The sequence below is a fragment of the Mytilus edulis genome, chromosome 5, assembly GCF_963676685.1.
Source record: "Mytilus edulis chromosome 5, xbMytEdul2.2, whole genome shotgun sequence".
Lineage (NCBI taxonomy): Eukaryota > Metazoa > Mollusca > Bivalvia > Mytilida > Mytilidae > Mytilus > Mytilus edulis.
The window spans coordinates 64,700,940-64,727,865 of record NC_092348.1 but is presented as its reverse complement, the minus strand read 5'-3'; the positions used below and the strand labels follow the sequence as shown (position 1 = coordinate 64,727,865).

The following is a 26,926-nucleotide window of genomic DNA, read 5'->3' as shown; positions in this document are numbered from 1 at the left end:
TCTCATTGGCAATCATACCACATCTTCTTTTTTATATACTTGTTTACATCCTCATGCTTTAATCTCTGATGGATAGTTGTCTCATTGGCAATCATACCACATCTGCTTATTTTTATAATGATCACACTGAAAAAGCTGAACAAAGCGATATTTAGTTTTTTGTATCAATTTGCAAATGGTATACCATAATGCATGAGTATTAAATGCTAAGAAAAATATCAGCTGATTAAATTTACCAGGGTTGCTTTCAATATCGTAGTGGCTATGTAGTGCTACGTAGATTTTTGTCTATTGAACGAGTAGCTAGCCTAGCTGCTATCAATATCTATGTAGCAACTAGGCTAGCTACACGTTCAATAGTCATAAATCTATGTAGCCCCTATGATATTGAACACAACCCCGATAAATGCACATGTATGAGCTGTAGAATGAAACTTTTCTATATATTTATTCAAGAAAGTTTATTTTTTGTGTACTCTTCTTTTATTACTAACTTTGGATTGAAGAATCATGTTTTTATCATTTGTGTCTCTTGTTATATACAATACGTTTATAAAAATTATAAAATTCATGTCATGGTATAAAAAACTTGCCTGGAAAAGACGTTATCAATGTAGAACACTTAGAAAAATTGGTTTTTGGACAACCATAGCCATAAAAAATACCGTCCTCACAAATAGGACTATCACAGTAATGCTTGTTAGTTGTGTCGTTTACAATTGTCAGATTCTTAAGTAGCTCATACTGGCTTGTCAATGCAAACTTTTCTGCCACACTCTTAGAAAACAGTGACCTCCAATGATCTGATATGATCCCTAATCTCCATAGCTCATCAACCATGTGTGTAGACGCAAACCAGCCTAATCTGAAATATAGACGATAATAAAATGAATTAACGTATTTACACTTTTGGTATTTAGCTGAATCTTGCCTCCAAATCACCTTAGATCTTCTCCAAATCACCTTTTGACGTCAAGCAACAATCACTTTTAAATTGTGAGTCAAATATTTTAAATTTATGATGTCAAAGTTTACGGGAACCTGTGTGATTTCATGTAACGGCGGACAAATTTGCATACAAGTGTAAATACGTCTATATGATACTAAGTTGTGATTTGGCCAGTGCTCATTATTTTCAGTATTAGTGTTTTTTGGGGGTTTCCTTCATTATTGTTGATCTAAAACATGTAGAAAGTGCTGCTCTAAATTCTTTAAAAGAAATTTATTAAAACTAAACTTATTCAGCATTCTACTCATTCTCAGTGATAACTCAAGTACACAACAAGTGAAACTGCGAGCTACTGCTCACTGATGATACCCCCGCCGCAATTGGATAATATTAATAGTGTAAAAATATGCAAGTGTTCGGTAAACAGGAAGTTGTCGAGTGATGAATCTGAAAACGCATCACACGGTATAGCTGACTTATATAAATCCTGATACCAAATTTCAGAAATCCTTGTATTGTAGTTCCTGAGAAAAATGTGACGAAAAATATTCATGGGACGGACGGATGGACTGACGGAAGGACAGACAGAGGTAAAACAGTATACCCCCCCTTTTTTAAAGCGGTGGTATAATTACTATGACTGCTATTTGAATACTAATTACTAAGTCTGAGAAATTTTAATATACTCTTCCTTAAAAAAGCAAGCTTCTGAATACTTTCATTTTGGCCTTTTTTGTCTGCTAAAGCACTAATTTCGTTTTCTACCTTCAGGTTGAAGTGTTCCCCTTCTTTGGTATGTGGAACCAACCATTGTTTTGTACAAAACTACCAAAAATGTCCTTTTGTTCCAAGAAATAAACAAATGTGTTTTCTACTACAGTGCATCTTACCTCCCCTTTGGTCCAAGAAAGCCCACATTTTGTATTCTATCAGTATTGGTCCATGAACTTGTGTCATAACCATTTTGAACTGGTACCTCCAGGTTGATCATAGATACTGGTAACTTTGATATGGCTTCATCATTTTTACTAAAATCACAATAATCAGATTTTAATAGCTACAATTTTAACTATTTTCTACTATTTTCAAGTATTCAACTACTTGTTGTAATTGTGGAACGTTGGTTGATTGATTGTATTGGCCGATTGAAACTTTTTAAAAACATGTTTAAACAGTGAGACAAGCACACCAACAAAAGAACATCAGGAAAATCAAGATCCGTAGAAACTAAAGACTGGCAATACTTAATCTATTTCTTAATTAAACTATAATTAATGAAAAAGGTAAAATTTGTTCTGATGTTTTTCTGTTACACTACAGTCCCAGCTGAAAAGAAAGTTGGGCACCCTCAATCATGTTTAACACAAATACATTCTGTTTGTGCATGTTCAAAGTAAGGAGCCTTTAATTCAGTAGTTGTTGTTATTTGCTGTGTATCACATTTTTTTTGTTATTGTTTTATTCATAAATCAGACCCTCAGTTTTCATTTAGGTGCCCTTGATTGCTTGCTTTGCTGTATGGGTTGTGCTCGTTGTTGAAGGCTGTACAGTGATCTTTATTTCATAACTTAAATATCATTTGGTCTCTCCAGTGGAAAATTGTCTCATTGGCAGTCATACCACATCTTCTTACTTAGATAATGAATATCCTTACTTCTCTCCTTGATATGGATCTAGTCTTTTAAGGACATCCGATGTATTATATAACGCCCCTGATTGATAGTTTATTTTGATTTGACTATAGCCTATGATCTCTTCTAATAAAATCTTCAAGACATAGTTGGTGATATTCTGTGACAATCGATCACTGCCTTCCAGAACTATTGGAACACTGGACCCATAATGGTACAGCCGTTTCACTCTTGGCACATCTGTAAATCAACAATTTAAAAATAAAATATGGCAGTATAATTTGGAGTTTAGTATGGCGTTCATTATCACTGAACAAGTATATATATTTATTTAGGGGCCTGCTGAAGGACGCCTCTAGGTGCGGGAATTTCTCTCTGCATTGAAGACCTATTGGTGACCTTCTACTGTTGTCTGTTATATGGTAGGGTTGACACATTCCCCATTTCCATTCTCAATTTTCTGAATATTGTTAATAAACGGCCGTCAGTATGCAGCTATTTCCTAACACTATGTGTACTCTCAGTAAGGGAAAGAACCCAAGATTTAGCAATTAATACAGTAAACCAACTTTTTTTGGCGAGCGGTTTATATTCCTGTGTTTCGCGAGTAGAAAAATAACGCGAATATAAATCGTCACGAATATGTGAAACTTAGACCATTCCTTATTGAACTTATTCAAGTAAGTCAGAAAATCGCGAAATTAAATACCCACGAAGTGGTCTAGAAAGGTTAAAACGTGAAATTAAGTATCCGCAAAAATAAGTTGGTTTACAGTATCATGATCAAAGCATCTATCAATGAGTGGAAACAATGTGGAATTAGTAGAATTTTCGAAAGATTTGAAAAGGGAAGAAGATAATTTTCAAAATGTTTTTGTAATTAATTTATAAAAACAAGAATATGTGTCCATAAGAATCATGCCCAGCTAATGCTCATTTTCAGGTTCAATGAACCACAAAATCAGGGTCAAGCCTAATTTTGCATATAGTTTACTTTTAACCCAAACTTTACTCTAATTCAGTATTGTACAGAGGACTGGATGGACTAACAGAATGGAAAACATAATACCAGCCTACTACCATTACAAATCTATCTTTGCTGCTGAGTCTCCATCTTAAAACTCCTTCATATTCATAATCTTGATATTTTAGACCTCTTTTCTTCTGTATCTTGAAAGACTAGTACACATACCTGGAATTTTACAGAAACATTTCTGCATACATTCTACTGATCCTCCAGAATAACCTATGTACAGGCAAACAACCAGAATAGAAAGTAGCTTCTTCAAAGTGCCTGGTGAATGGTATCCCATCATTCTTTATCTCCATGACAACTGGATCACATGATTTAATAAACATCCAAGTTTCGTCGCCCTCTAGTTATTTTAGGAATCATTGTCTGAAATAGGTAAATTAAAATATTATAGTCCTAGTTAAATTAATTGAATATTTTTAGTGCTATATTTTCATGTTCAAATTTTGGGTGATGGAGTTCTGGGACCTGTCTTTTTTAGGAAAGGACTTTTCATTTTTGAATTACAAAAGTCAAGGACATACCATTCTTTACACTGATGCTTTATACACAAAAACTGATTTCTTATGGAGGACCTTTCACTGAAAATTTCAAACTGGACCTTTCATAATTTAAAACAAATTTGAATTCCTGATGATTGCAAAAACCTTTTTATTTTCTAATTTTCAGTGTCCTAGACCTATTCAGTTTGTTGCCCCATTTATCAAAAGTCCATTGCACTGCTTTAAGTGAACTCTTCAACTGAATATTCCAATACAACTCTGTGATTTCACCATAAATGTGCTGAATATTACATTATTTCATTTAATTTTTCTTTTTTTATCATTTATTTAATCATTATTTGCCAGCAACCCTTACGGTTATAAAAAGAGTTCTAATTATTTACTGTGGATTCATTATTATTCGTTGGATACCAATTTTTGTGGCTTTCCTGGGTACAGGTAAACCATGAAATCTAACTTTCAAAGAATGACGAATTCTCAAAAGGTTTGTATACAAACTTCTGCAAAACCACGAAATTAAATATCCACGAATATGCAAGTTTTCCTTAATCCACAAAAATTGGTACCCACGAAAATTAATGAATCCACAGTAACACTGTAAAAGCTAAAAGCTGGAACACACCAAATGGTTCCTTAGAGCATAACATCTTTTTTCTTGATTGAGAATGCTGAATATTTCATCTTAATGTTTCTTTTCTATATTGCTTATGAAAACAAGAGATGTGTGCATGCACATAAAAAACTTGTAAAAAGGTATAAGGATGCATCAATATGGTGTTGGTTAGCATATATCTATTAATATTTTTTACATAACATTAAATAATGAACTTTATGTGCTGTTGTATGAGCATTTGATGTATCATTGAGCCATGTATTTTATAAACAATTGGTAAAACACAACCTTTTTCCATAAATATACATGAAAATCTTAATCCAAGTCTTATTATCTAATCATCTCCATAGCTAGTGTAAAGATAGTGTATTTATTTTAAACTGAAATATAAAGCTGCATTTGTATTTAAACTGACACTATATTGCATTTTTATATATATATATATATTGCACTAAATAAAATAAAAAATCGTTCTTTTATGATTATAAAGTGCATTCTTTATCTGACAAACAGTTGATGTACTTTACATGTAAAAGGTACGTTTGTGAATTATATATGCACTTTAAAGTATGAAATTTAAGTATAAACCCATTATGGGATTCATGAAAGAATTTAAACATGACATGGTGACTCTGAAATAAGAGATTTGTTATAAAACATTTGTACTTTGATTGGAATAAATATTTCCTTTATGAAAACATCATAATAAATAACTAATAGTTGTATTGTTTTATAATAAATATGTTAAGGTACAATTGTACTCTTTGAATACAAGGATATATTGAAGGTATATGTATCTATCAAAACCATTGGGAACAGAAGTAGATCAAAGAGCTTTCAAATACTTGTAAGAAAAGCTTGGACACAGAATTAGTATTTTAATCAGATTGTTTCAGTAGCTGTTTCTTAGCTATCCTGAAATGCCATTATATACTGAATAATGTCTAAATTAGGACTGTTCTCTAGATTGACTGCCAATGTTAAGGTTAAGGTTGTACAAAACTTTTTACTACAATGGAATTTCTGAAAAATATCTTAAAATCATGCAAGGACTTATTTTATCTGTTCAGGATTAAGCCTAAGTGGCTGCTTCAGACTGAAATTAAAGATTGCAGATCCTTCTTTGACTATAGGATTGAAATAAAATAAACCACCATAAAAGATGATATCCTACCCAAATTTCAAATATGACTGAATACCGACATAAAAATAAGAAGATGTGGTATGAGTGCCAAAATGATAACCTATTAGTCGCAACCATTATAGGAAAAATTGTCTACAAAACAGAGCATTGGCTCACACCGAACAGCAGGCTATAAAGGGCCCCAAAAATGACTAGTGTAAAACCATTCAAACAGGAAAACCAATGGTCTTGTCTATATAAAAACTCAGAAATGAGAAACACTCATGAAATACATGTGTTTAAACAACTGTACATTTGTTTATTTACCTTCTTACCTCTTATACAAGTGTAAATCCACAGTTAGACATGCATAACCCATGTTTGACAAATAAATCACACATGGAAAAGCTAAGTTAACATGACTTATCTGTAATTAACAGATTGATAGGAATATACAAAGGTGTTAAAAGACATTATGTCAGTTGATGTAATTGGGTGCAAACCGGTTACCAATGCACTGTATATACATAGATATGTCATAAAATTTAGGATAGTAAAAACTGATGTATGAGCATTTGTTTGGCACTAGGTCAACAAAGTCCTATTTTTAAAAGACTTGATTTAAATCTGTAGACACCAAAACCAAGTCAGGCCACTTTATTATTAAAGTACACGGGGAAAAGGAATGGCATAATTAAAAGACGTATATTCAAAGGGAAAAAGGGGAAAAAAGTTCGTCATTTCACTGCTATTCCTTATACATGTATACCATATGTACAAATATTACTAGTCTATTTTGAATAACTGTCAGTCTGGGGTGTCACCTTGTCAGGTCAAACCAGGTCAAACTATTGTCCTGTATATTCATTAATAGAAATAAAGTAAATGCACTGAATACAACTGTCTACAATCATGTGTAGTATTAGGAAAAGTTAATGATAAAAAGTCATAATAAGATTGAGAATGGGAAATAGGGAATGTGTCAAAGAGACAACAACCCAACCAAAGAGCAGAAAACAGCCCAAGAAGTGACCTCCTTCATGCAATCCTTGCACCAATTGACCTTCTATCAACTATTCAGATGAGAAACAGCAATAAAACATCTAATATCACAATCTATATCTTAATTTTCTCAATTAAAATATTTGCCACTGGCAGTTATAAGCATACAACAATTAATTAAAATACAAAAGTATGATAGCATTACAACTCATTATACTTATTTTAAAATTTAAATCTTAAAACAGAAAAAAAATCTACAATCAACAATCAATAAAAATACAAAATTATGATTACATTACAACTAATTATACTGATTAAAAAATTTAACTTGCTTTAATCTTAAAACAGAAAAAAAAATTGGCTTAAACCTTACCCTAACTGTGCCCATTTATATATTTCAAGATTTTACTAATTCCACCACTAATAAGTCTAGTATTTCATTTCCCTGCCAACTCACGATTCTAATATGAAAATTTTGTAGTTTTTTAAACATGTAGACATATGTGTCACATGATATATATATAAAAGGATTTTTTGTTTATATGTTTCACAGTTTAAATCTGATGTATCACCAACTTATTTTAATAATTATCTGATTTATCAATAATATGTTGGTTCTTCTGGTCAAAATTCCTGTGGTTTTGTATTTTAATGTATCTAAATTCTGAGAAGTTTAGGTCCAAAAAAATAAAACTTTGAATCAAGAAACACTCAGACTTGATGTTTACTGAAACTTAGATAGGTTCAAGGAAAGAGGAACATTGGAATCAATTTAAAATCTTACCCTAAAGTAGGAAGCAATTATTGTAAATTAATTATTTTAAATGACCATCTAATTTTGCAATCTTGTACAGCAGATTTTTGTCTGTGATTCCTTTATTTCATCAACAATAAAGTCCTAAAAACAGAAGCGAATTAAAAATATTGAAAGCAAACAACCCCGGCGAGAAGAAATTCATGACTTCATGAACTATCATGAATGGTTCGTGAATGTTCATGAATGGTACATGAAAATTCATAAATAATTCATAAATGAAGGTTCATGAATCTAATTCATGAACTGTTCATTAAAAGTATTTTATGAATGTTCATGAAGTTTTGATGAATCACTAGCTGCTCATAAAAATTCATGAAATGTTCATTAAAAGTATTTATGAATGTTCATGAAGTTTTGATGAATCACTAGGTGTAACATTTATAACTTACATCACACGTATAAATGAGTATCATAGGTACCGTTTCGACCTTTCAGAGTAGAACATTTTACATAATTATTCGTGAAATATCATAAATGTATGGTGTTTTTATTTTTTTATTCCTGCAAAATAAAAAAATAAAATAAGATGAAATAGAAGTTGTAGCTGTATTTTAAGATAGATATTATATACAAAACTAAAATTTTAAAAGGAAAACGTATATTTTAATGAAAGTGAAATACATTTTCAAAACATTTTCAAACACCCATATTAAGGGGAAGTAACTCTTGTGATTTTAAATTTCTACAAACCGGCAAACCCCGCAAATCGGCTGTTTCCGTAGTCCAACGGTCGACCGATTTTGAGAAGTTCACTGAAATACCATAACAGGGACGAATCAACTTCGGGCCGATATTATATGGGACGAGATTGACACCTTGACTTAAACGCACTTGCAAATATGACGTCATATGATTACGCTGGATAACAAAAATGGAGAATCCAAACGCAGATGTTTTCAGATAAGTATTTGATTTAACATATAATGATTATGAAATACAATTTGTTGAGGCAATATAAAACATTTAGGATTTTAATCTGAGCAAAACATCAGAAAGTTTAGGCAGACAATAAATTAATGAAGAATGATAAATTGATATATTGTTGTCACATTCATAACAGACATATCGTAATCTGACATGTAAATGGTACATGGGTATATATGATAATCTGATATGTAGAAATTAAATTGTGTGAATAATATTCATCGTAAATTAAATTGGTGAAACGTTAATAATAATTTAAGTCGCCAGTTTCATCTTCAAGGGATAAAGGGGAGGGGGGGGGGGGGGGAGGGGGGGGTACTAAATTTGAGTTTAACTTAAACTTCCAATGCAATTTAAGATGCATAATGCTGTTTCTATTGAATGTATTGCTTCATACAATCATTACCTCTTGAACAATTGATTCTTTGTGGATATTTTTGTACTTTTAGGGGATTAAATATGAGCTGCCAGCAATGATATGAAACAGATTTTATGCAGACTCCATTTTAATACCTTTATTCAGCAATTATTGTTGGAAATACAGAGACAGCAAGTTTTGAATTACAGAAAGGAAGAGAAGTTTATATATCACACATAATTTTTATATTAGTTAATCAGTTTGTGGATTTACCAGTGATAATTCCAGTGGAATCTACTGGAACAATTCATGAACAAGAAAGGTTCATGAACATTTAAGTGTTCATGAACTTCAATGTTCATGAACAATTTATGAACAAAGTTCATGAACAATTCATGAACAAGAAAGGGTTCATGATCATTGTTGTTCATGAACATTTAAATGCTCATGAACCTTTCTTGTTCATGAATTGTTCATGAACATTAAAGTTCATGAACATTACTGTCGATTTTCAGTTCATGAATTGCTCATCAAATGTTCATGAAGATATGATGAACTGTTCATGAAATCTGTTCATGAACAGTTCATGAAATGTTCATGCATATTCATGAATTATTCATTATCATCTCACAGGGGAATATAGACCTACAATTGGACTAGGTTACAATATACCCACAGAATCCACCAGGAAATATTGGTTTTTGTCAATTAGTCCTCATATATTACTAATGAATCCACAATATTTAATTAATTAAAATATAGGGAAACTTTTCAACATCTAGCCCATTATGTTTTGAATACCTCTTGCTAAGTTATAACTAAAGTGATCAGTTTCATGACAATTTGTTAACATATGAATGGATTTTGCTTTGACAAGGAAAATTCTTTGAAACATATTACCTGAGTTTACAAAAATCTCAACAATTATGTCCATTTCAGATGTTTATAAATTTCCAATCTAACATTAAATCCATTTGAAACTCAAACCTATCAAAAGAAGTTTAAACAGACAATTATTGTCTGAAATTTAAGTTAATGTCACAAAGTGCACCATCTTCTCACACAACAGATAAAAGAAAAGGAAATTTTATTCTCTCTATATGAAAGTTTCTCAGTGTAATGATTTTTAAAGAATAAAATATAACATGTATAATATACATTGCATGTCTACCTGATTTTCTATTTATACATCCCAACACAATAAATTCTTCAAGATGGGTAAAAGGATATATTTAGATTATTTGTTTATTTATTGCTAAATTTCAAGTGGCCAATAGCACCACACATTTTCAGGATGATCACAAATCATTCAATAAATCAATAAGAGATGTTGCACAGTTGTTGGATCCAGTGGTTACAAATTACAATCCTTACTTCACCTATTGTAGTGCATTCAAAATTCTGACCCATAGAGGTGAAGCAAGTATATATGTTTTAAAGGGGTGAGGCTTAATTCCATAAATATGGTTGAAAAAAAAATGACCATATAATGCCAAAAAAAACCACCCTTATAAAAAGAGAAAAACACCATATAATTTTTTTTAGGGTTTTCAAAAAGGGGAGGCAGAGATACATGTATGACCTCTACGTCCCCCTGGATCTGCCACTGTATTATGGCTTTCATCAAATTAAACTGCTCAACTGGTCAGAAATTTACATAACCTTTTGTTTAAATGCCACTTCTAGAACTTTACGCTTATTTATAGCCACCAGATTATTTTGGTGGAGGAAACTGGATTGCCCCAAGAGAACCACTGACCGTAGTCAGCAAAACTAGCAATCCTCAAAGTTGGAACTCACAATCTCAGTGTTATTACCGGCTTATGATACAGTATAGATGAACTACTTTTCACTATTTTTTTATACAATTAATTAAAAAGCACTTGAAATGCAGACCAATTTCCATAAAATTTAATGAATTTGTATGCACCTGTTATATATTTTGTTTAGACTAACAAAGGGTGTAGATATACTTGACAATTCTGTAATGATCAGTTTTCAGCCTAGGTGACAACACTCTAATCATATATGTATTTCCTTTTAACGTGTGAAATTCATATCACATGTCAATAAAACAATACCAAACAAATCCTATTTCAAAATATACATCAAGCACATAATCCATCAGATTTAATTTAAAACCATTTTTTTGTTGTATATATGTAGTCCTATGAAGACAAAATACCTAGACCTCTTTGTCTGCATGGAATTTTGTTCATTAAATGAAAACGTAACAACCCCTTATTTTTTTAATATAGAAACTAGATGAATTCTGTAAAAAATGACTTAGCACTACTCAAATTGGTTATAACAGACGAAGAAATGAATTGCTGTGCTTTTCCTTTGATATATTAGTTGTTTCCCTAAGACCGTTTTCTTTTATTTTTGAAGAGCTTTAATCAGTTTATTTAATTTTGAAAGTCTAACGTACATGACGTAGGTTGCTTTTGATAAATTATATATCAAAGAATTTTCTAAAACCTAAGTAAAAGATGATGATAGAGAATGAATGTTTAATGTCCAGCACTATTACTTCATTTATTTCACTTGACTGGGCGGATTTAAAACGGTTCGCTCATCATTGATCAGTCCATCTTCTGATAGTTTGTTTTGAGAGAAACTCATCAATGAAGTGTCCAGTTATGGTCATTGTTACATTGTAATTCGTTTGGTGACACTGATAGGTGATTAGAAATCAATGAATATTATAACGGAAATCATCCTTATCACACACATCTTCAAATAGACTGTCCTTATGCAAATCAAAATGTAACCGCCGCCCGATCAGTTGAAATAACATTGGTAATACCAGCAGCAAACTAAATGTATATTCAGAATGAGAGCCTGTTGACGTAATATGAATATCAACCCTTAGATTTGCACTTGAATGACACATTTAGTCTGATTTTAACATGCTTATTCACAAGGTTACTGTCTATAGTAATACATGCCACTATACCTGGACACATTATTCTGACTATGAGCCAACCAGTTTTTACTGTATATCTTCTTATAAAGCTGCCATAGGCGGATCCAGGGAGGGCCTTGGGGGGCCCGGGCCCCCCTTTCAAGGGAAAAATTTGGTTGCTTATATAGGGAATCATTGAAGCATGACTGGAGCGGGCCCCCCCTTAGGAAAAGTTCTGGATCCGCCACTGGCTGCAATGTGAACAGAGAAGCAGCAAATACCAATTTCAAAGTCTAAATCATTTTCACTCAGCCAAGGGTTGGAACACAGTACCTCCCACAGACCCACACTCTAGGTGGTCCCAAGTGAAAGTGGATAATACATGCATCACAAATAGTTCATTTAACCAAATTTGGAGACAAATTTAATTGAATCACAGAGTCCATGAATATGATTCTAAGGTTAATTGTGTCTAAGGGATCCAGAGTTAAACCTTACTTTTTAAGTGAAATAATAGTATCTATAAACTGAGAATTTTAAGTCAAAATGTATCAAATAAATCAATTTAATATAATGGAAACTTCAGAGACATGGATACATGTACTAAAATATGCTTCCTAGATATAGTGGAAAACACAATTCACAGTTTCAGAATCTAATAAGGATTGTGGGTAATAAAACTGTTTGCACACCAAAATGAAAATTACCGGGTATACCATTGTTATTGGTTTAATTCCCATTGTTTAGGACGTTGAAAGTCGAGTCAATCACAACATTTTGGTGTGCACTTGTAAAAATATTACACAGAACTTCAGAAAATTCTGAAACAGCAAATTAGATGAAGTCATATATTTGTAAATTCCATGTAACCATGCTTAATGTCTATGCAAAATTACATGGGAATATGTAAATAAAACATGTATAAGACCTGTATTAGTTGTGAATTATTAGCAACAGGTAGATTGAATGTCCTGGGTAAAATGAATATATTCTCATACATGTGTGATATTTAAAATCAGGTTAACACCCAAAACATAACTTTGAAGTATTGAATTTTACAGGGTTTTTAGTAACAATAAAATTTAACAATTTTAAAGAGTTTTACCGCCAAATTGTAAACACTCAACAATGGAATGTTACGTGGAGATCTATTCCACATCAAACAAAACTACTTAAATGGACTTCTTTTTTTTTACCCTTTAGATTAATCTGTTTTCCCACATTTAAATACAAATATTTACGAGGATTAAAGACTTTTCTCATGAACAAAAGAAAAATATCCATGTAAATTGTTGCCCTTATGCATTCAACAAACATGTACACTTACAAAAGAAATCATCCATGTGCTAACCATACATGTTCTACATTTGTCATTTCAGGGACTTTTATAGCTGACTATGCGGTATGGGCTTTGTTCATTGTTGAAGGCCATGCAGTGACCTGTTTACTACTTGTTAATTTCTGTGTCATTTGGTCTCTTGTGGAGAGATGTCTCATTGGCAATCATAACCCATCTCCTTTTATTTTGTTCAATTTTTTAGTAATTTAAATTTTTGTTTTACTTTATCTGTTTTAAAAAGTAAATGATTTCTGAACTATTCAGGTCAATTAAAAAAAAATCAGATACATGTACCTCTGCATGCGATTACAACTATTTGCATATTATATATCTCTTGTAAATAAAATTGTGTATATATGTATCCAATAAGCTGTATTATTATAAAGATTTTTTTTTTTTTTTGGTTGTCAAATCATGAATTTAATTGTACCAATTAAAAAAATACTTATTTTCAACTTGCCTCTCTCTTTATAATATTTTATAGTTCATTCAAAGTTTCTTCACATTTAGAATCCTTATTTTGTATTTGTAAAAATATACAATGAAAATATTGAATATTTGTGTACAAATTCATTCTATCCCTGAAGCTCTGCTATTACACAGCATAGATGAAGCAAAACTCAGCAAGAGTTTGTTAATTAGTGTAAGACATACCATTGTATATGTTATACAGGTATATTTAACAGGTGAACCTAAATAAGGACACAATACCCTCAGACGTTGATGACAAATTAAAAAAAGTGTCATTTATTAGATAAATAATTTGTAAAATCATTTTTGTTTGTAATTAATGAATTAATGATTTCAAACATACAACAAAATAAATGTGGAATGTATCCATGTGACACAGATGATGCCCCCACTTGCATATAACGTTATAAAGGGACATAACTCAAGCTACAAGTGATGCAACCAAATTCATACTAGTTCTGATTATTGTGGATATATTTCTAAGCATTGTGTATAAGTTTCATAATATTTGGTTGACGCAAACTAGTGACAGAACGGAAACAAAAAATTCCGCAATTTTTCAACAATTTTTCCAATTGTAAAGGGGCATAACTCTAGAATGGAAAAAATGACACCACAAAAAGTCAAGCTTGGTCTGTGTTTAATGGTCATGATGGTATAAGTATTGTGTAAAAGTTTCATAACATTTGGTGGAGACAAACTTAGTTTAAGAAAGAAAAAAAACATGCAGCAATTTTCCATTTGTTAAGAATTAAAGTAGCATTGCTCTTGACAGGTAAAAGTGAGGTCACCAAAACTCAGACTTGATCTGTGATATTTGCACATTAGCATCCTGTATACGTTTCAAAATATCACCAAAACTCAGACTTGATCTGTGTTATTTGCACATTAGCATCCTGTATACGTTTCATATCAAAATATCAGAAGTATGCAAAAATACCAAACCCATAGAACAAATCCTATGACTGTACAAAATATCACATTTTAGGATTTGCTGACTGAGTGATGTGTGATTGCAGCATGCTTTAATTATACATTATGTTCCCTCTGTGATTAATAAGTACAGTAATGTTTTTAACGATGAGTTAAAAAACAAACATAGGATCAAGATAACCTCAGCTGTCAACTAGAATCTTTAAAATGTGTCACTTTATAGCAAAAACTGTACAAAATATCAAACACAGTACATTGTATCAAAGTTATGAATTATGTGTTAAAATGGGCATAATGTATTTTATGGAGTGGAGTGTTGGAGTTAGATTTTGGAGTGAGATTTTGGAGTGAAATTTTTGGAGTGAGATTTTGGAGTGATTTTTTTTTTTGGTGAAATTTTAGAGTATATATATAGTATATTATTCTAGAAGTAGTAGAATGTCAGGAGGTTAAATGTTTTGTTTAATTTTGAACAAGTATTCATTAAAAATAAATAAAGAAAAATTATAGAAAATTAAAGAACAATTGAAGGAAGGACACAAAGAAATTTTAGATCAGCACAACATTAAATACTAACATTTTTTACAATTATGTGTGGGATGACACACATTGATCTTAGCTTTCCGTCTGACTGTCTGTCTTTCCGTCTGTCTGTCCATCCAATAAATTTAGTTTTACTATGACAAGTTACAGATAAAGTTTAAATTCTGTTTCGGTCTGATATTTATGAGTTATGACCCTTGGACTTAGGAAATTAATTAATCAGTTTTCAACATTTTTATGCCCTACCTACGATAGTAGAGGGGCATTATGTTTTCTGGTCTGTACGTCCGTTCGTCTGTCCATCCGTTCGTTCGTTCGTTCGTTCGTCTGTCCCGTGTCAGGTTAAAAAAATTTGTCACGGTAGTTTTTGATGAAGTTGAAGTCCAATCAACTTGAAACTTAGTACACATGTTCCCTATGATATGATCTTTCTAATTCTAATGCCAAATTAGAGTTTTGACTGCAACTTAACGGTCCACTGAACATAGAAAATAATAGTGCGAGTGGGGCATCCGTGTACTATGGACACATTCTTGTTTATCACTATGCTTGGAGATGGTGATTTGAGTTTAACAGTGTTAAATTACAGATCAAGTTAATAATCAATTTTCTGCTCTTTTTGTGTCATGCTTAAACATATTGATTTAATATTTGGTATACATATATATAGTGTTTATTCATATATTGGTACAACCCGCAAATGATTTGCATAATATATTATTACCTGAAACCTATGATAACCCAGTTCACACGCAAAGAAATACTGCAACCGTTTTAAGAACATTATAGTAGAATCTGCTGAAACTATATTCTTGTGTGTCAATTTATTCTAATGAATTGATAACTGTTTCTTCTAAGTTATCAATGTTCATAGTTGTGTACATCGACGTTACATCATAGGCAATAATGATGCATTCTTTTGTGACCTCGTGTGACTCTATTTTATTAATGAAGTCTTTTGTATCTTGAATGTAAAAGTTATGCCTCTTCAATAATGGTTTTAAGATTAGACCAGTAATCTTTCAATGCGTCTCGTGGGAGAGTTACACTTATTGATGATTGGTCGGTAAGGAATGTTTATGTTTCCAACTATTTGACCAGTTCGGAATGACTCATTAATTATTTCTAGATTAATTTTATGAACTTTTGGAAGAAGGTACATGTGTCCGTGTTTTGATTCATTATTATTCCACAAGAAATCATAAGTTTGTGAATCTATTTCTTTTTTCCTATATAGATTTTCAACAATATCTTTTATAGATTTGACAACAACGTTAGTAGTTGGTTCATTTATTTTCAACTTTTATTAAATGCGGTTCCTTCAACCGGCAACATACGTAATGAATCTCAAGACTTATATATTTTATTGAGACCATAATTATTATATGCCTTATGACTACAACTAAATAGTTTTGTAAATATTGAAATTTGACCAATCTCTCTTGTTAATATGTATCCACATATTGGATATTTATCATATATATATATGATATTATATTATATTACTATTGATGTACCTATACCAGTGCCTGTATTAAAAATCAGTGGCGGATCCTGAAATTTTCATAAGTGGGGGCCCACTGACTGACCTAAGAGGGGGCCCGCTCCAGTCACGCTTCAGTGATTCCCTATATAAGCAACCAATTGTTTTCCCAAAAAGGGGGCGGGCCCCCTGCCCCCCCCCCCCCTAATCCGCCTCTGAAAATTACCATATAACCTATGTTTTATATTTATATTTATAGCTCAGCCTGCTACGAAGGTTTAACCACACACCCCAGGTGTAACAATATTTTCTCAATGTAAATCCAGGAAATAACACTGTAATTGCAGTTCATCTTTTATTATTGTGTTCTATTGATACCGAAATGATAGCTAGGTAATACCAATTAATAACTTATTTTTTCATAAATCCAAATTTCATCTAAATTAAATTCAGAAAATGAAAATACTTTCCTCATGTAAAATTCTCCTAATGAGGATACTGCCAGATTCTTAAGAGATTGGGAAATCACAATGCTAAATAATTATATAACTCTTAGTTATGCATCAGTAGATCAGGAGAATTTGAAATTGTTTATAAAGGACTGCATGCATTTTTTTTATTTCTATTTCAGTATAGTTTGTTTTTAAATTATTCACTACAAAATTTTTCATCAAATTTCACTCCAAAATCTCACTCCAAAAATTTCACTCCAAAATCTCACTCCAAAAGTTCACTCCAACACTCCACTCCAATACTCCACTCCAACACTCCACTCCATACAATACATTATGCCGTTAAAATGATACATGTGTCTCCAAATGGTTTTTACCATTACTCATAAGTTATATATGTAAACCTCCTAGTTGGTCTTCAATAAGATAGTTCCAATTTTGTTTTTGAAAATGAATTACGAATTTAAAAAAAAGTACATGTTTATATACTTCAAACACCTCAGAAATGTCAGCGAGACAATTTTATTGACAAAAACAAATTCAAAAGAATGATAAGGATTATCCATCTCAATCATTGTCATTTTTTATACACATATTCATATTTATCATATTTTTACACACTTTCATTGTGAAAATATGCAACAATGTACTCCATTACATACTTTACATATCTATATAAGCTTGGTTACCCCAATAGATAATTTGACAAAGAAGTGGGTCTCATTGGGGTCTAAGCGTGACACGGGATTGTCGATTTTTTTGAAAGCTTATGCAATTGACACGTGAAAGTCAAAATTATTGCGCGGTGAAAATGGGAAATGAAGTTTAGCGGGACACAGGAAATTACATTAAAGTTTATATGGAAATTTCCATGTGTGTTCAATTTTTCAGCCATTTGACTATCCATTCTAAATCACATTACAATGTCATGAAACACAAATATTGAACAGAGCAATATATCATCTGTCTCTTTAATGGCCTAAACACAGAAACAATTCACTGCTAGAAAATAACAGGAGATAGATGATACATCATATGTGCTACCCTACCTGCCAACTTCTAAATTTTGACATCTGATGTTTTAAGCATGAGAGGGTATTATGCTTCTGTTTTAATATAATTATAGTACTATTCTGTAGTAAATATGTGCTTAAATGCCATTCAGACTCCTTTGGAACATGCCTTGATGAGGATTTAAGTAAATTCAACACCTCAAACAGGGGGGAAATCACACATAAAAAAATGTGGAAAATCTGAAAAAATCCTCTTTCACATTCAATATTTCAATTTAGTTAAAATTATACACATTTTATTATTTTTCCCCCCTTACTATCAATCTTTTAAAGCATTTTTTTTTATGTATTGTTACCTTCCTTTCTAAGTTGAGTTTGTTACTGAGAAGAGGAGGGGTAGCATTGAAGGAGTTATTGGTACATGCATGTGGCATCCAAGAGTCTAAAAAAAAATTTACAATTTGATCAAATCAAGTCTAAATGTCATATTGACTCATTATACATTTCATAACTTTTTTTTCATTATTTTAACATTTAAGCACAAATAAAACATTCCAATTTATTTATTTATATTTGTTTAGATAAATACCACAGGTAACTCTTTTAAATATTAACCAAAAAAACTTGTTTTCACAGAAAAAGGCCTCAATCAATGGGATAAAATATAAATACTACATGATTTATTTACATATTGTGATATATTTATATATTTTGTAGGAAAAAGTGTCTTATATTACCTGTGATTACCTGAGAAATCAAAGTCATTTGATTTAAGATCAAAGGGCCAGGTAAAATAACTACAAATGATGAAGAGCAAAGATAGGGTGAAAGCTCAAAGTTTGGCCTTTGTCCTCGGGCAATAGGTGTGCAATTCTTGACTGTCTAGATAATATTTGGATAGTTTTATAGCTCCAGAGTCCTAAAAAAGTCAACAGCATTTAAAAGTAAATGATCCATCACTGTACACCTACTTAGATAACAATGTTTTTTTTAAGATTGTGATCAATTTTTCAAGGATAGATTACTGCACTAAAAATTCAACTGACCTACAGTACAGAGAGATAAAAAAAAACTTCCCAGTGTTAAAAAGTGCAGATTTACACAAAAATTTCCCTTTTTCTTTTCACAATTTCAAACCTGTCAGCTCAAAAGAATCTTTGTACTTGCAAAGTAAACACTTAAACTTTTGTCAACATACAGATACAAAAAGTTTATTTTTTAATGCGTCAGTGTTGTGTAATTGTGGTAATTGAAATTATCTGTGCTATTATTAGGCTAGCAAATTTAATTTCAAGAAAAGATGGATTCAATTACAGTGATGCACAAATCATGTTACATGCATAAAAAATTTAAAATGCAAGTTTTAATTTAATGCAATACTAATCTTGTTATACTATTTGCCTGATAATAAGATTTGAAAAATTATATAACAGTTTAAGAAAGGAGTAGGTCCAGTAAGACCCTTTTTGGCCCCAAAATATAGCAGTTTTACAAAATTGTAAAAATGTAAACTTTTAGTTTTTTTATTTGACAGTAGAATGCTTCTGCTACATAAATATGGGCTGTTTTTGACAATATAATGCACATATATCGGGCACTAGCACCATTAGGTCATGCTAAATTACTGAAATCTTCACAATTCTAGCATTTTAGTTAAACTTTAGACGGTTTCCGTGTAAAACGAATGTGGCCGCATTCCTGTTCATCCTTAATATTGAAATGTAAGTTGTAGTTAATAATAAAACATAACATATATGAAGGTCGAGGATGAATACAGATGCGGCCACTTTCGTTCAAAAAACATCTGAAAAGTGACATTTGTCGGCATATTTGATAGATTTTTCATATTTGAGCTTGAATCGGATCGTTTTTAATGACAAAATTAGTTAAAATCTTTCACTCAAACTAATTGAATCAAATGATATAGACACTTAAGAGTTTAAAAAGTGGTCAAAATCTTTCATTAGATGAACCTGAAATTTGAGGCCAAAATCGGTCCTTACCGGACCTACTCCTTTACTCATCTACTGCAGGATTCCTCTGACAACTTTTTTTTGGCAGAAAGTGGTAAAAATGTTATTAAGAGGAATTATATATAGAAGGCATTCTAGCAGAGCCGGCATACAGAGAATATCTCCCAGTTGATACAATAATTCCAGGTCATGTTTTGATTTCCTAACATGATTTCTTTGATAGAGGGTTGCTGCTAACAAGGAAGCTATTAAACCAAGAGTTTCAAGTGGTGTTGTTGAAATAATTCCTTTAGAAATTATACTGATGCCATCACAAGTTGGTTGATCATTCTGGAATATCCCTTTCACAGATGACAACTGATATGTTCTTAATACTGTAATTACAATCCTGTCCCCTTTACCCAGAATCTGATCTAATGAATTATACTTATCATCAGATTTGTAGCCAGGTCTGTTAACTGTAGCACTAGCAATGGTTTTATTATTGCAAAAAATGCAACAAGGGTAATTGCAATAATTAAAACTCGCGTTTTTAATTTTTTTTATAGTAATCAAACATTGTTAAAAAGAATTTTTCTCAAAATCGCAAAAATTAAAATAAATGTACGCAATAATTTCTGAACTAACAGTAATAACAGGTTTGAGAATATAGGTTGATACAGGCACGGATCCAGAGGGGGGGTTCCGGGGGTTGGAACCCCCCCTTTTTTTTTGGACGATCAATGCATTTGAATGGGGACATGTAATTGGAACCCCCCCTTTGTCCTGGGTTAGGAACCCCCCCTTTTAAAATGGCTGGATCCGCCCCTGTTGATATTACCTTAATGTTTTAGATATTTATTCACACATCTGAGTCTTTAAAATGTTGAAGCACAATTAGTAAACAATTTAATCAAATATTTGTCAAACCACAGTTGATCCTAAATATGAGTATATGTTATTATGTTATAGATGTGTCATATCTTTTAAGTCCAATCTACATCTATATTATTATTTCTCAATTTCTTTACAACATTTTGTTATGTTTACCTGGCTCAGGTGTCTGAATCAAATCTAAATCACATTCTTTTCATTTTAATATCCACAGGAATGTAGGTAAATATTAAAACCTTAAATGAACCTTCGATTACTTTCAAATATAAGTACAAAAGCTATACAATATTAGAATGCTCCTGGTTATAAAAATATTTCACCCTTAATAACATTTATGACCCTTTAATACTACTGTTGATGTAATCATTAAAAAATTCCTACAACTTTTTGAAGCATGGCTTATTAGAATACAAAATTTGATAAAAACAATAAATATTGATTTGTACCTTAGGGACTTAATTTGTCACAACAAAGAACATCTGATAAGATAAATGTCTTTGTATATTGCAGTAATTATATTTGTAACACAATACAAACAGGTGCTTAGACTGTCTTCTAAAAAGATAAAATCTTCCCACCAAACATTCATATATATCTAATTGAATTTCAAATTTTTCTAAACAAATGTAAATTGAACTCAAAAATAAGAACTTGGAAATTTGACTAAGGCTGACAACAAAGATCTGTGACCCTCATGACTTATGTGTCTGCTTATTGAACAAAACCTGTGAATCATTAATTGTTGAGTGCTGAGTGGCCAGTGGCAAATTTTTCATGCATATTCCAAACCTCTGACTGTCATATATACAATATGATGACCTATTGGAGACCTGCAATTGATTGATTGTTGCTTGCTTAACATCCAGTGGTCATTATTTCATGCAAATTTATTTTGGGCAATGTGATCTGTGACCCCTATGACTAGTATATACATGTACATGTATATGACTGGCAGCTTAAAACCTGCAATTGATAGATTTTTGCTTGCTTAATGTCCAATGCAATCAATTCATGCAATGAGACTTCTTGAGATTCATGACTTAAAAATGTCTGCCTGTTCAATGAAACCTGTAATTAATAGATTGGTGCTTGTTTTCTGTCCAGTGACAAGTATTTCATATATATTCTGGACTTTGAGACATGTGACTTTCTTAACTTATACATGTCTGCATTTTGAACAAAGTTCTGTAACTAATTGATTGTTGCTTGCCTAAAATCCAGTGGCAAGTATTTCATGTATTTTCTGGACATTGAGACCTGTGACTTTCATAACTTATATATGTCTGCCTATTGAACAAAGTTCTGTAATCAGTGAGTGTTGCTTGCTTAGCATCCAGTGACAGTTATTTTATGCATAATCAGGCAATGAGACAAGTAAACCCTGAGGTCAAAATATAGAGTGACCTGCAGTTGATTACGTACAAAATGTACCCAACCTCTGGTCTCTGGTGGATAGTTGTCTCATTTGCAATCATACCACATCTCATTATTTGTATATTTGTGCAGTGCAAGCAGAATGATTTATCCAATTATAATCTTAGGAAGTATGATTCACTCAATTACCTTCAGTCATCCAATTTTAAGGAATATGGTCCATGTTATATGATTCTTTTAATAACTAAAGGAATATGGTCCATGTTATATGATTCTTTTAATAACTGAAGAAATATGATTCATCCAATTAACTTGTTGAGTATGATTCATCAAATTAACTTGAGTATGATTCATCCAATTAACTGGTGGAGTATGATTCGTCCAATTAATTTGAGGAGTATGATTCATCCAATTAAAGATTCAGCCAATTAACTGAAGGAGTATGATTCATCCAATTAACTGGTGGAGTATGATTCATCTAATTAACTTGCAGAATATGATTCATCTAATTAACCTGAGGAGTATCAGGGTTCTCACTAAGGCTAGTCCATGAGTCCTTGACTCATCAAAATCAGTCTGGACTCACCATTTTCAAAACTGGTGAGTCCACAGATGCATCAAGATTGAAGTATTTTGTATAAACTGAACACAGTCATGACAGTTAAACAGAAATATCATCATGTTATAGCAAAAGTTTAAAAGTGATCTGAATTTAATGTCATTTCATTGCTCGGTTAGGAAATGGAGATTAAAATATTTTCTTCTTGCTGTTGGACTCATCATGGCTAAAAATGATGAGTCCCTGGACTTGCCTTCAAAAAATCCTTATTGAGAACCCTACTATGATTCATCCAAATTGACCAATATGATTCATCCAAATACCATAACTCATCCAATTAACTTGAGGAGTATGATTCATCCAATTAACTTGCGGAGTATGATTCATCCAATTAACTTGCGGAGTATGATTCATCCAATTTACTTGAAGAGTATGATTCATCCAATTAACTTGCAGAGTATGATTCATCCAAATACCTTAAGTCATACAATTAACCAAATTAGTATGATTCGTACAATTAACTTGTGGAGTATGAATCATCCAATTACCTTAAGGAGTATATATATTTCATTCAATATGGGGTTGATTTGGAAACCCTTAAACATCTAACATTTCTTCATTTTGCCTGATTATATAGGGAATGATGTTTAAACAATTAATTTTAAACAAGATCTCACAAACATGTTTAACCCCGCCGCAATTTTGCGCCTGTCCCAAGTCAGGAGCCTCTGGCCTTTGTTAGTCTTGTATTATTTTAATTTTAGTTTCTTGTGTACAATTTGGAAATTAGTATGGCGTTCATTATCACTGAACTAGTATATATTTGTTTAGGGGCCAGTTGAAGGACGCCTCCGGGTGCGGGAATTTCTCGCTACATTGAAGACCTGTTGGTGACCTTCTGCTGTTGTTTTTTTCTATGGTCGGGTTGTTGTCTCTTTGGCACATTCCCCATTTCCATTCTCAATTTTATTGGATATCAATATAAAAAAAGGAGATGTGGTATGATTGTCAATAAAACAACTATCCATCAAAGTTCAAATGAAAGTTGAGTAGACCTAAGTATTACAGTCGAAGAAATCTAATAAAAGCTGTAGATAACTGGCCAGAGAAGTCTATTTCAATTTTTTGTACACACATGTTTACAAATGTTAAAGTGTTTATCATACATACAGATGATACACATGTTTTTTACTATTATAAGTAGATACGCTTCCAAAGATCTATAAGATATACATCCATTTTAAGGAAAGAGATCTCCTAAACAGACTTCCAAGAAGTAAACAGGTAAACAAACAAGTTCTAATCACCAATTAAAAAGAGTAACTTTAAAAGTCTCAAACAGGAAGAAGTTTAGATAAAAAAATTTCCAGAGGAACAGAAATTCTTTCAATTTTTTGGTGAATTATATATTTTTCTAGTATACATGTACGTCCAAATGGCAAATTCCAGTTTTAAAATAGAGGAAATTTTTTGCTTATAATCTAGGAGGTAGCAAGACAAAGCATGTAATTATGAATTAATATATTACTACATGTACATGTATAAAGGGGACATCATTTGTGGAAAATTTATAGAACTTTAAAATTTTGACAGTATGCATACATGTGTCTTCAGTATATTTACTAACATTATGTAATATAAGTTTTTGCTTGAAAACTGAAAGAGTAACTGGGACAAACCATATACCATATTGGAACAGATGGACCACCAGGGGTAAAACAAAATGTCCACAAACACTTTGTCAGAAGGCTATAAAGAGATAAAATCGCAGCATGGGCCCATAATACCGTAAACAAAGTTAACATGCATAATTATTTTTCTTGAAATGCATTGGATTTTACAAGATGAGAAAATGTGAATTGGAATATTCCTTTACCATACTGGTGTTTTCTTTAATTATTGAAAGAGAAAACTATTTTTGACATGTTTTGAACCACTTATAAACACCTGATTATTGAGATATACAAAGAGGCATGAAATTAAATAAAAGTTTAAATGGTTTATAATGTACACACTTGTGCAGACTGTACTAGATTTTGGCAAGTTATCAAGTTCTGTCAAGCCATTTAAATTATTTGCGAATAGGTAACCTTATTTTTTGAACATATGTGGTGTATTCAAAATTATTGTTAAATTAAAAATAATCCAAATTAAAATCAAATCAAATTGTTTGAGCTGTTAGATTTTATTTTCCACTAAATTGATAGTAATAGGGGAAATGTATCTGCTCTACAAAACAAATGAACTGGACAGTGTGACCGTGACGTACTGTGCAGCATAATAAACTTAATATTATGTGTGTATTGGAGTAGACAGTAATTAACAAATTGATTACACTTTATTTTTTACAAAGCCTCATTAAAAAGTTTAATCAATAATTGCAAGGAGTTAATTTTACGTTTACTTACCCTTTTCAGCTCAGGTGTGATTTTACTACAGGTACGTCTATCGTGGGAACTCGGACTTGTCCATGCACATCGTAGTAAATGACGTATTTTCGGTACTTTTCGATATGGCGGGAAATATAAAATTTGTAATATTACAAAATATTGTTTACAAAACGAATATAACTATGTTTAGCAAATTATTTGTATAGTGACAAGATAAACAAATCATTGGTTAAAAACAAGGACGTACATTAGTTAGTTAGTTATACATCCTTGACTAAAATGTATTCAAAAGGAACAAAAGCCTTTAAGGTGTTGTCTTTTTCCCTATGAAACTTGAATAAAAGGTGTGGTAATACTGTATATCAATTCGACAGCAACCCAATGACTTACAAAAGAGAAATTAATCTGAGACTAATATGTGTTATAGTAGTCTCAGAATGAATCATGAATCGCTTCAATCTGACTGATATCTAAGTTCTGTATTGTATATTCTGAAGTTACGATATTCCGACTGAAACACCAGTTTCAAGGTGGATAACAATATTTGATTAAATTTAATGTCTTCCAACTTCCACTAACAGGGAGCAATATTTTTAAGAAATCATTGATGCAATCTATACTTTATTTTAGTTTTAACATGGGTAGGCATTATATTCGAGATTAGTTTTGCCCGAGCGATATTGAGGGCTAAACTAACACGAATATAATGCCTACCCTTGTTAAAACTACAAAAAGTATAGCTTGGTTCAATTATTTCGATTCTGAATAGGACAATTAAGGTAATTTCTATGTTTGATAATAAATATAAAAGCGTTTGTGTAGGCTCTTCAATGAACCTCCTTTTTTGTTTGTAAAGAAGCAAATGGCTGGCACTGTGAATTTTCAGAGGGAGGAGTTTGAACGGCCAGCATGAACAGTTGTCGTATCAGGCGCGGATCCAGGGGGGTCCGGGGGTTGGAACCCCCCTTTTTGGACGATCAATACGTTTGAATGGGGAAAATACGTTGTCCTGGGTTAGGATCCCCCCTTTTTTTAAATGCGTATCTAGGTCAAATATGTCAATTTCGGAATGCAACACATTACAGTCATAATAAATGAATTAGTAACATCATGTGCACCATTCAAGAGTTTGAAAGTGTTTTAAAGTTAAGGAAATATATTAAGAGCATGGTGATTTGATAAAATTCATTATTCTGAAAAAGTTAATATACGCATGTGCAAACAAATTTTATTGGATTTAGAGCATAGATTTGTTCACAAAGCGAAAGAAGCACGTCATATTAGAATTTAGTTCAACCTTTTAAGAAGCAATATTTAAAACCCAGCACTAAAAAAAATACCTATTCCTATCCAGCTGGGCTCAGGATTTTATCATACACCAGACCATGATACCTGTTTATGATCGTTTATAATGTGTCTTACATTCATACATGCCTTCAATGCTTTACATTCTTTTCTTTTTTTTATTTTTTGAAATTTAAAATTTTAAAATTATTTAATCAGACTGGAATTGGTCAAAACCCATAATTTGATATGTATATTATTTCAAAGCATTAGAAAAAAATATAAAAGGTGGCTTATATAAGTATTTATGATGATTTTTCCTCTTTTTTTTCCTCTTTTTTTTTGATAACTTTGAAACGCACTATAAGGATCTAGCAA

General features: G+C 31.7%; 1 protein-coding gene across 1 annotated transcript in view; it reads right to left on the bottom strand.

The window, feature by feature from the left end:
* Positions 1-25,409, bottom strand: part of LOC139524221 (uncharacterized) — a 46,512-nt gene extending 21,103 nt beyond the window's left edge. The window contains exons 1-5 of the mRNA XM_071318885.1: positions 25,283-25,409; positions 3,773-3,979; positions 2,604-2,820; positions 1,840-1,977; positions 594-865 (exon numbers count right to left, since the gene is read on the bottom strand). Coding sequence (XP_071174986.1) covers positions 594-865; positions 1,840-1,977; positions 2,604-2,820; positions 3,773-3,896 — 751 coding nt within the window. The 5' untranslated portion in view covers positions 3,897-3,979; positions 25,283-25,409. The remainder of the gene's footprint in view (positions 1-593; positions 866-1,839; positions 1,978-2,603; positions 2,821-3,772; positions 3,980-25,282) is intronic.
* Between the last annotated feature and the right edge of the window lie 1,517 nt (positions 25,410-26,926).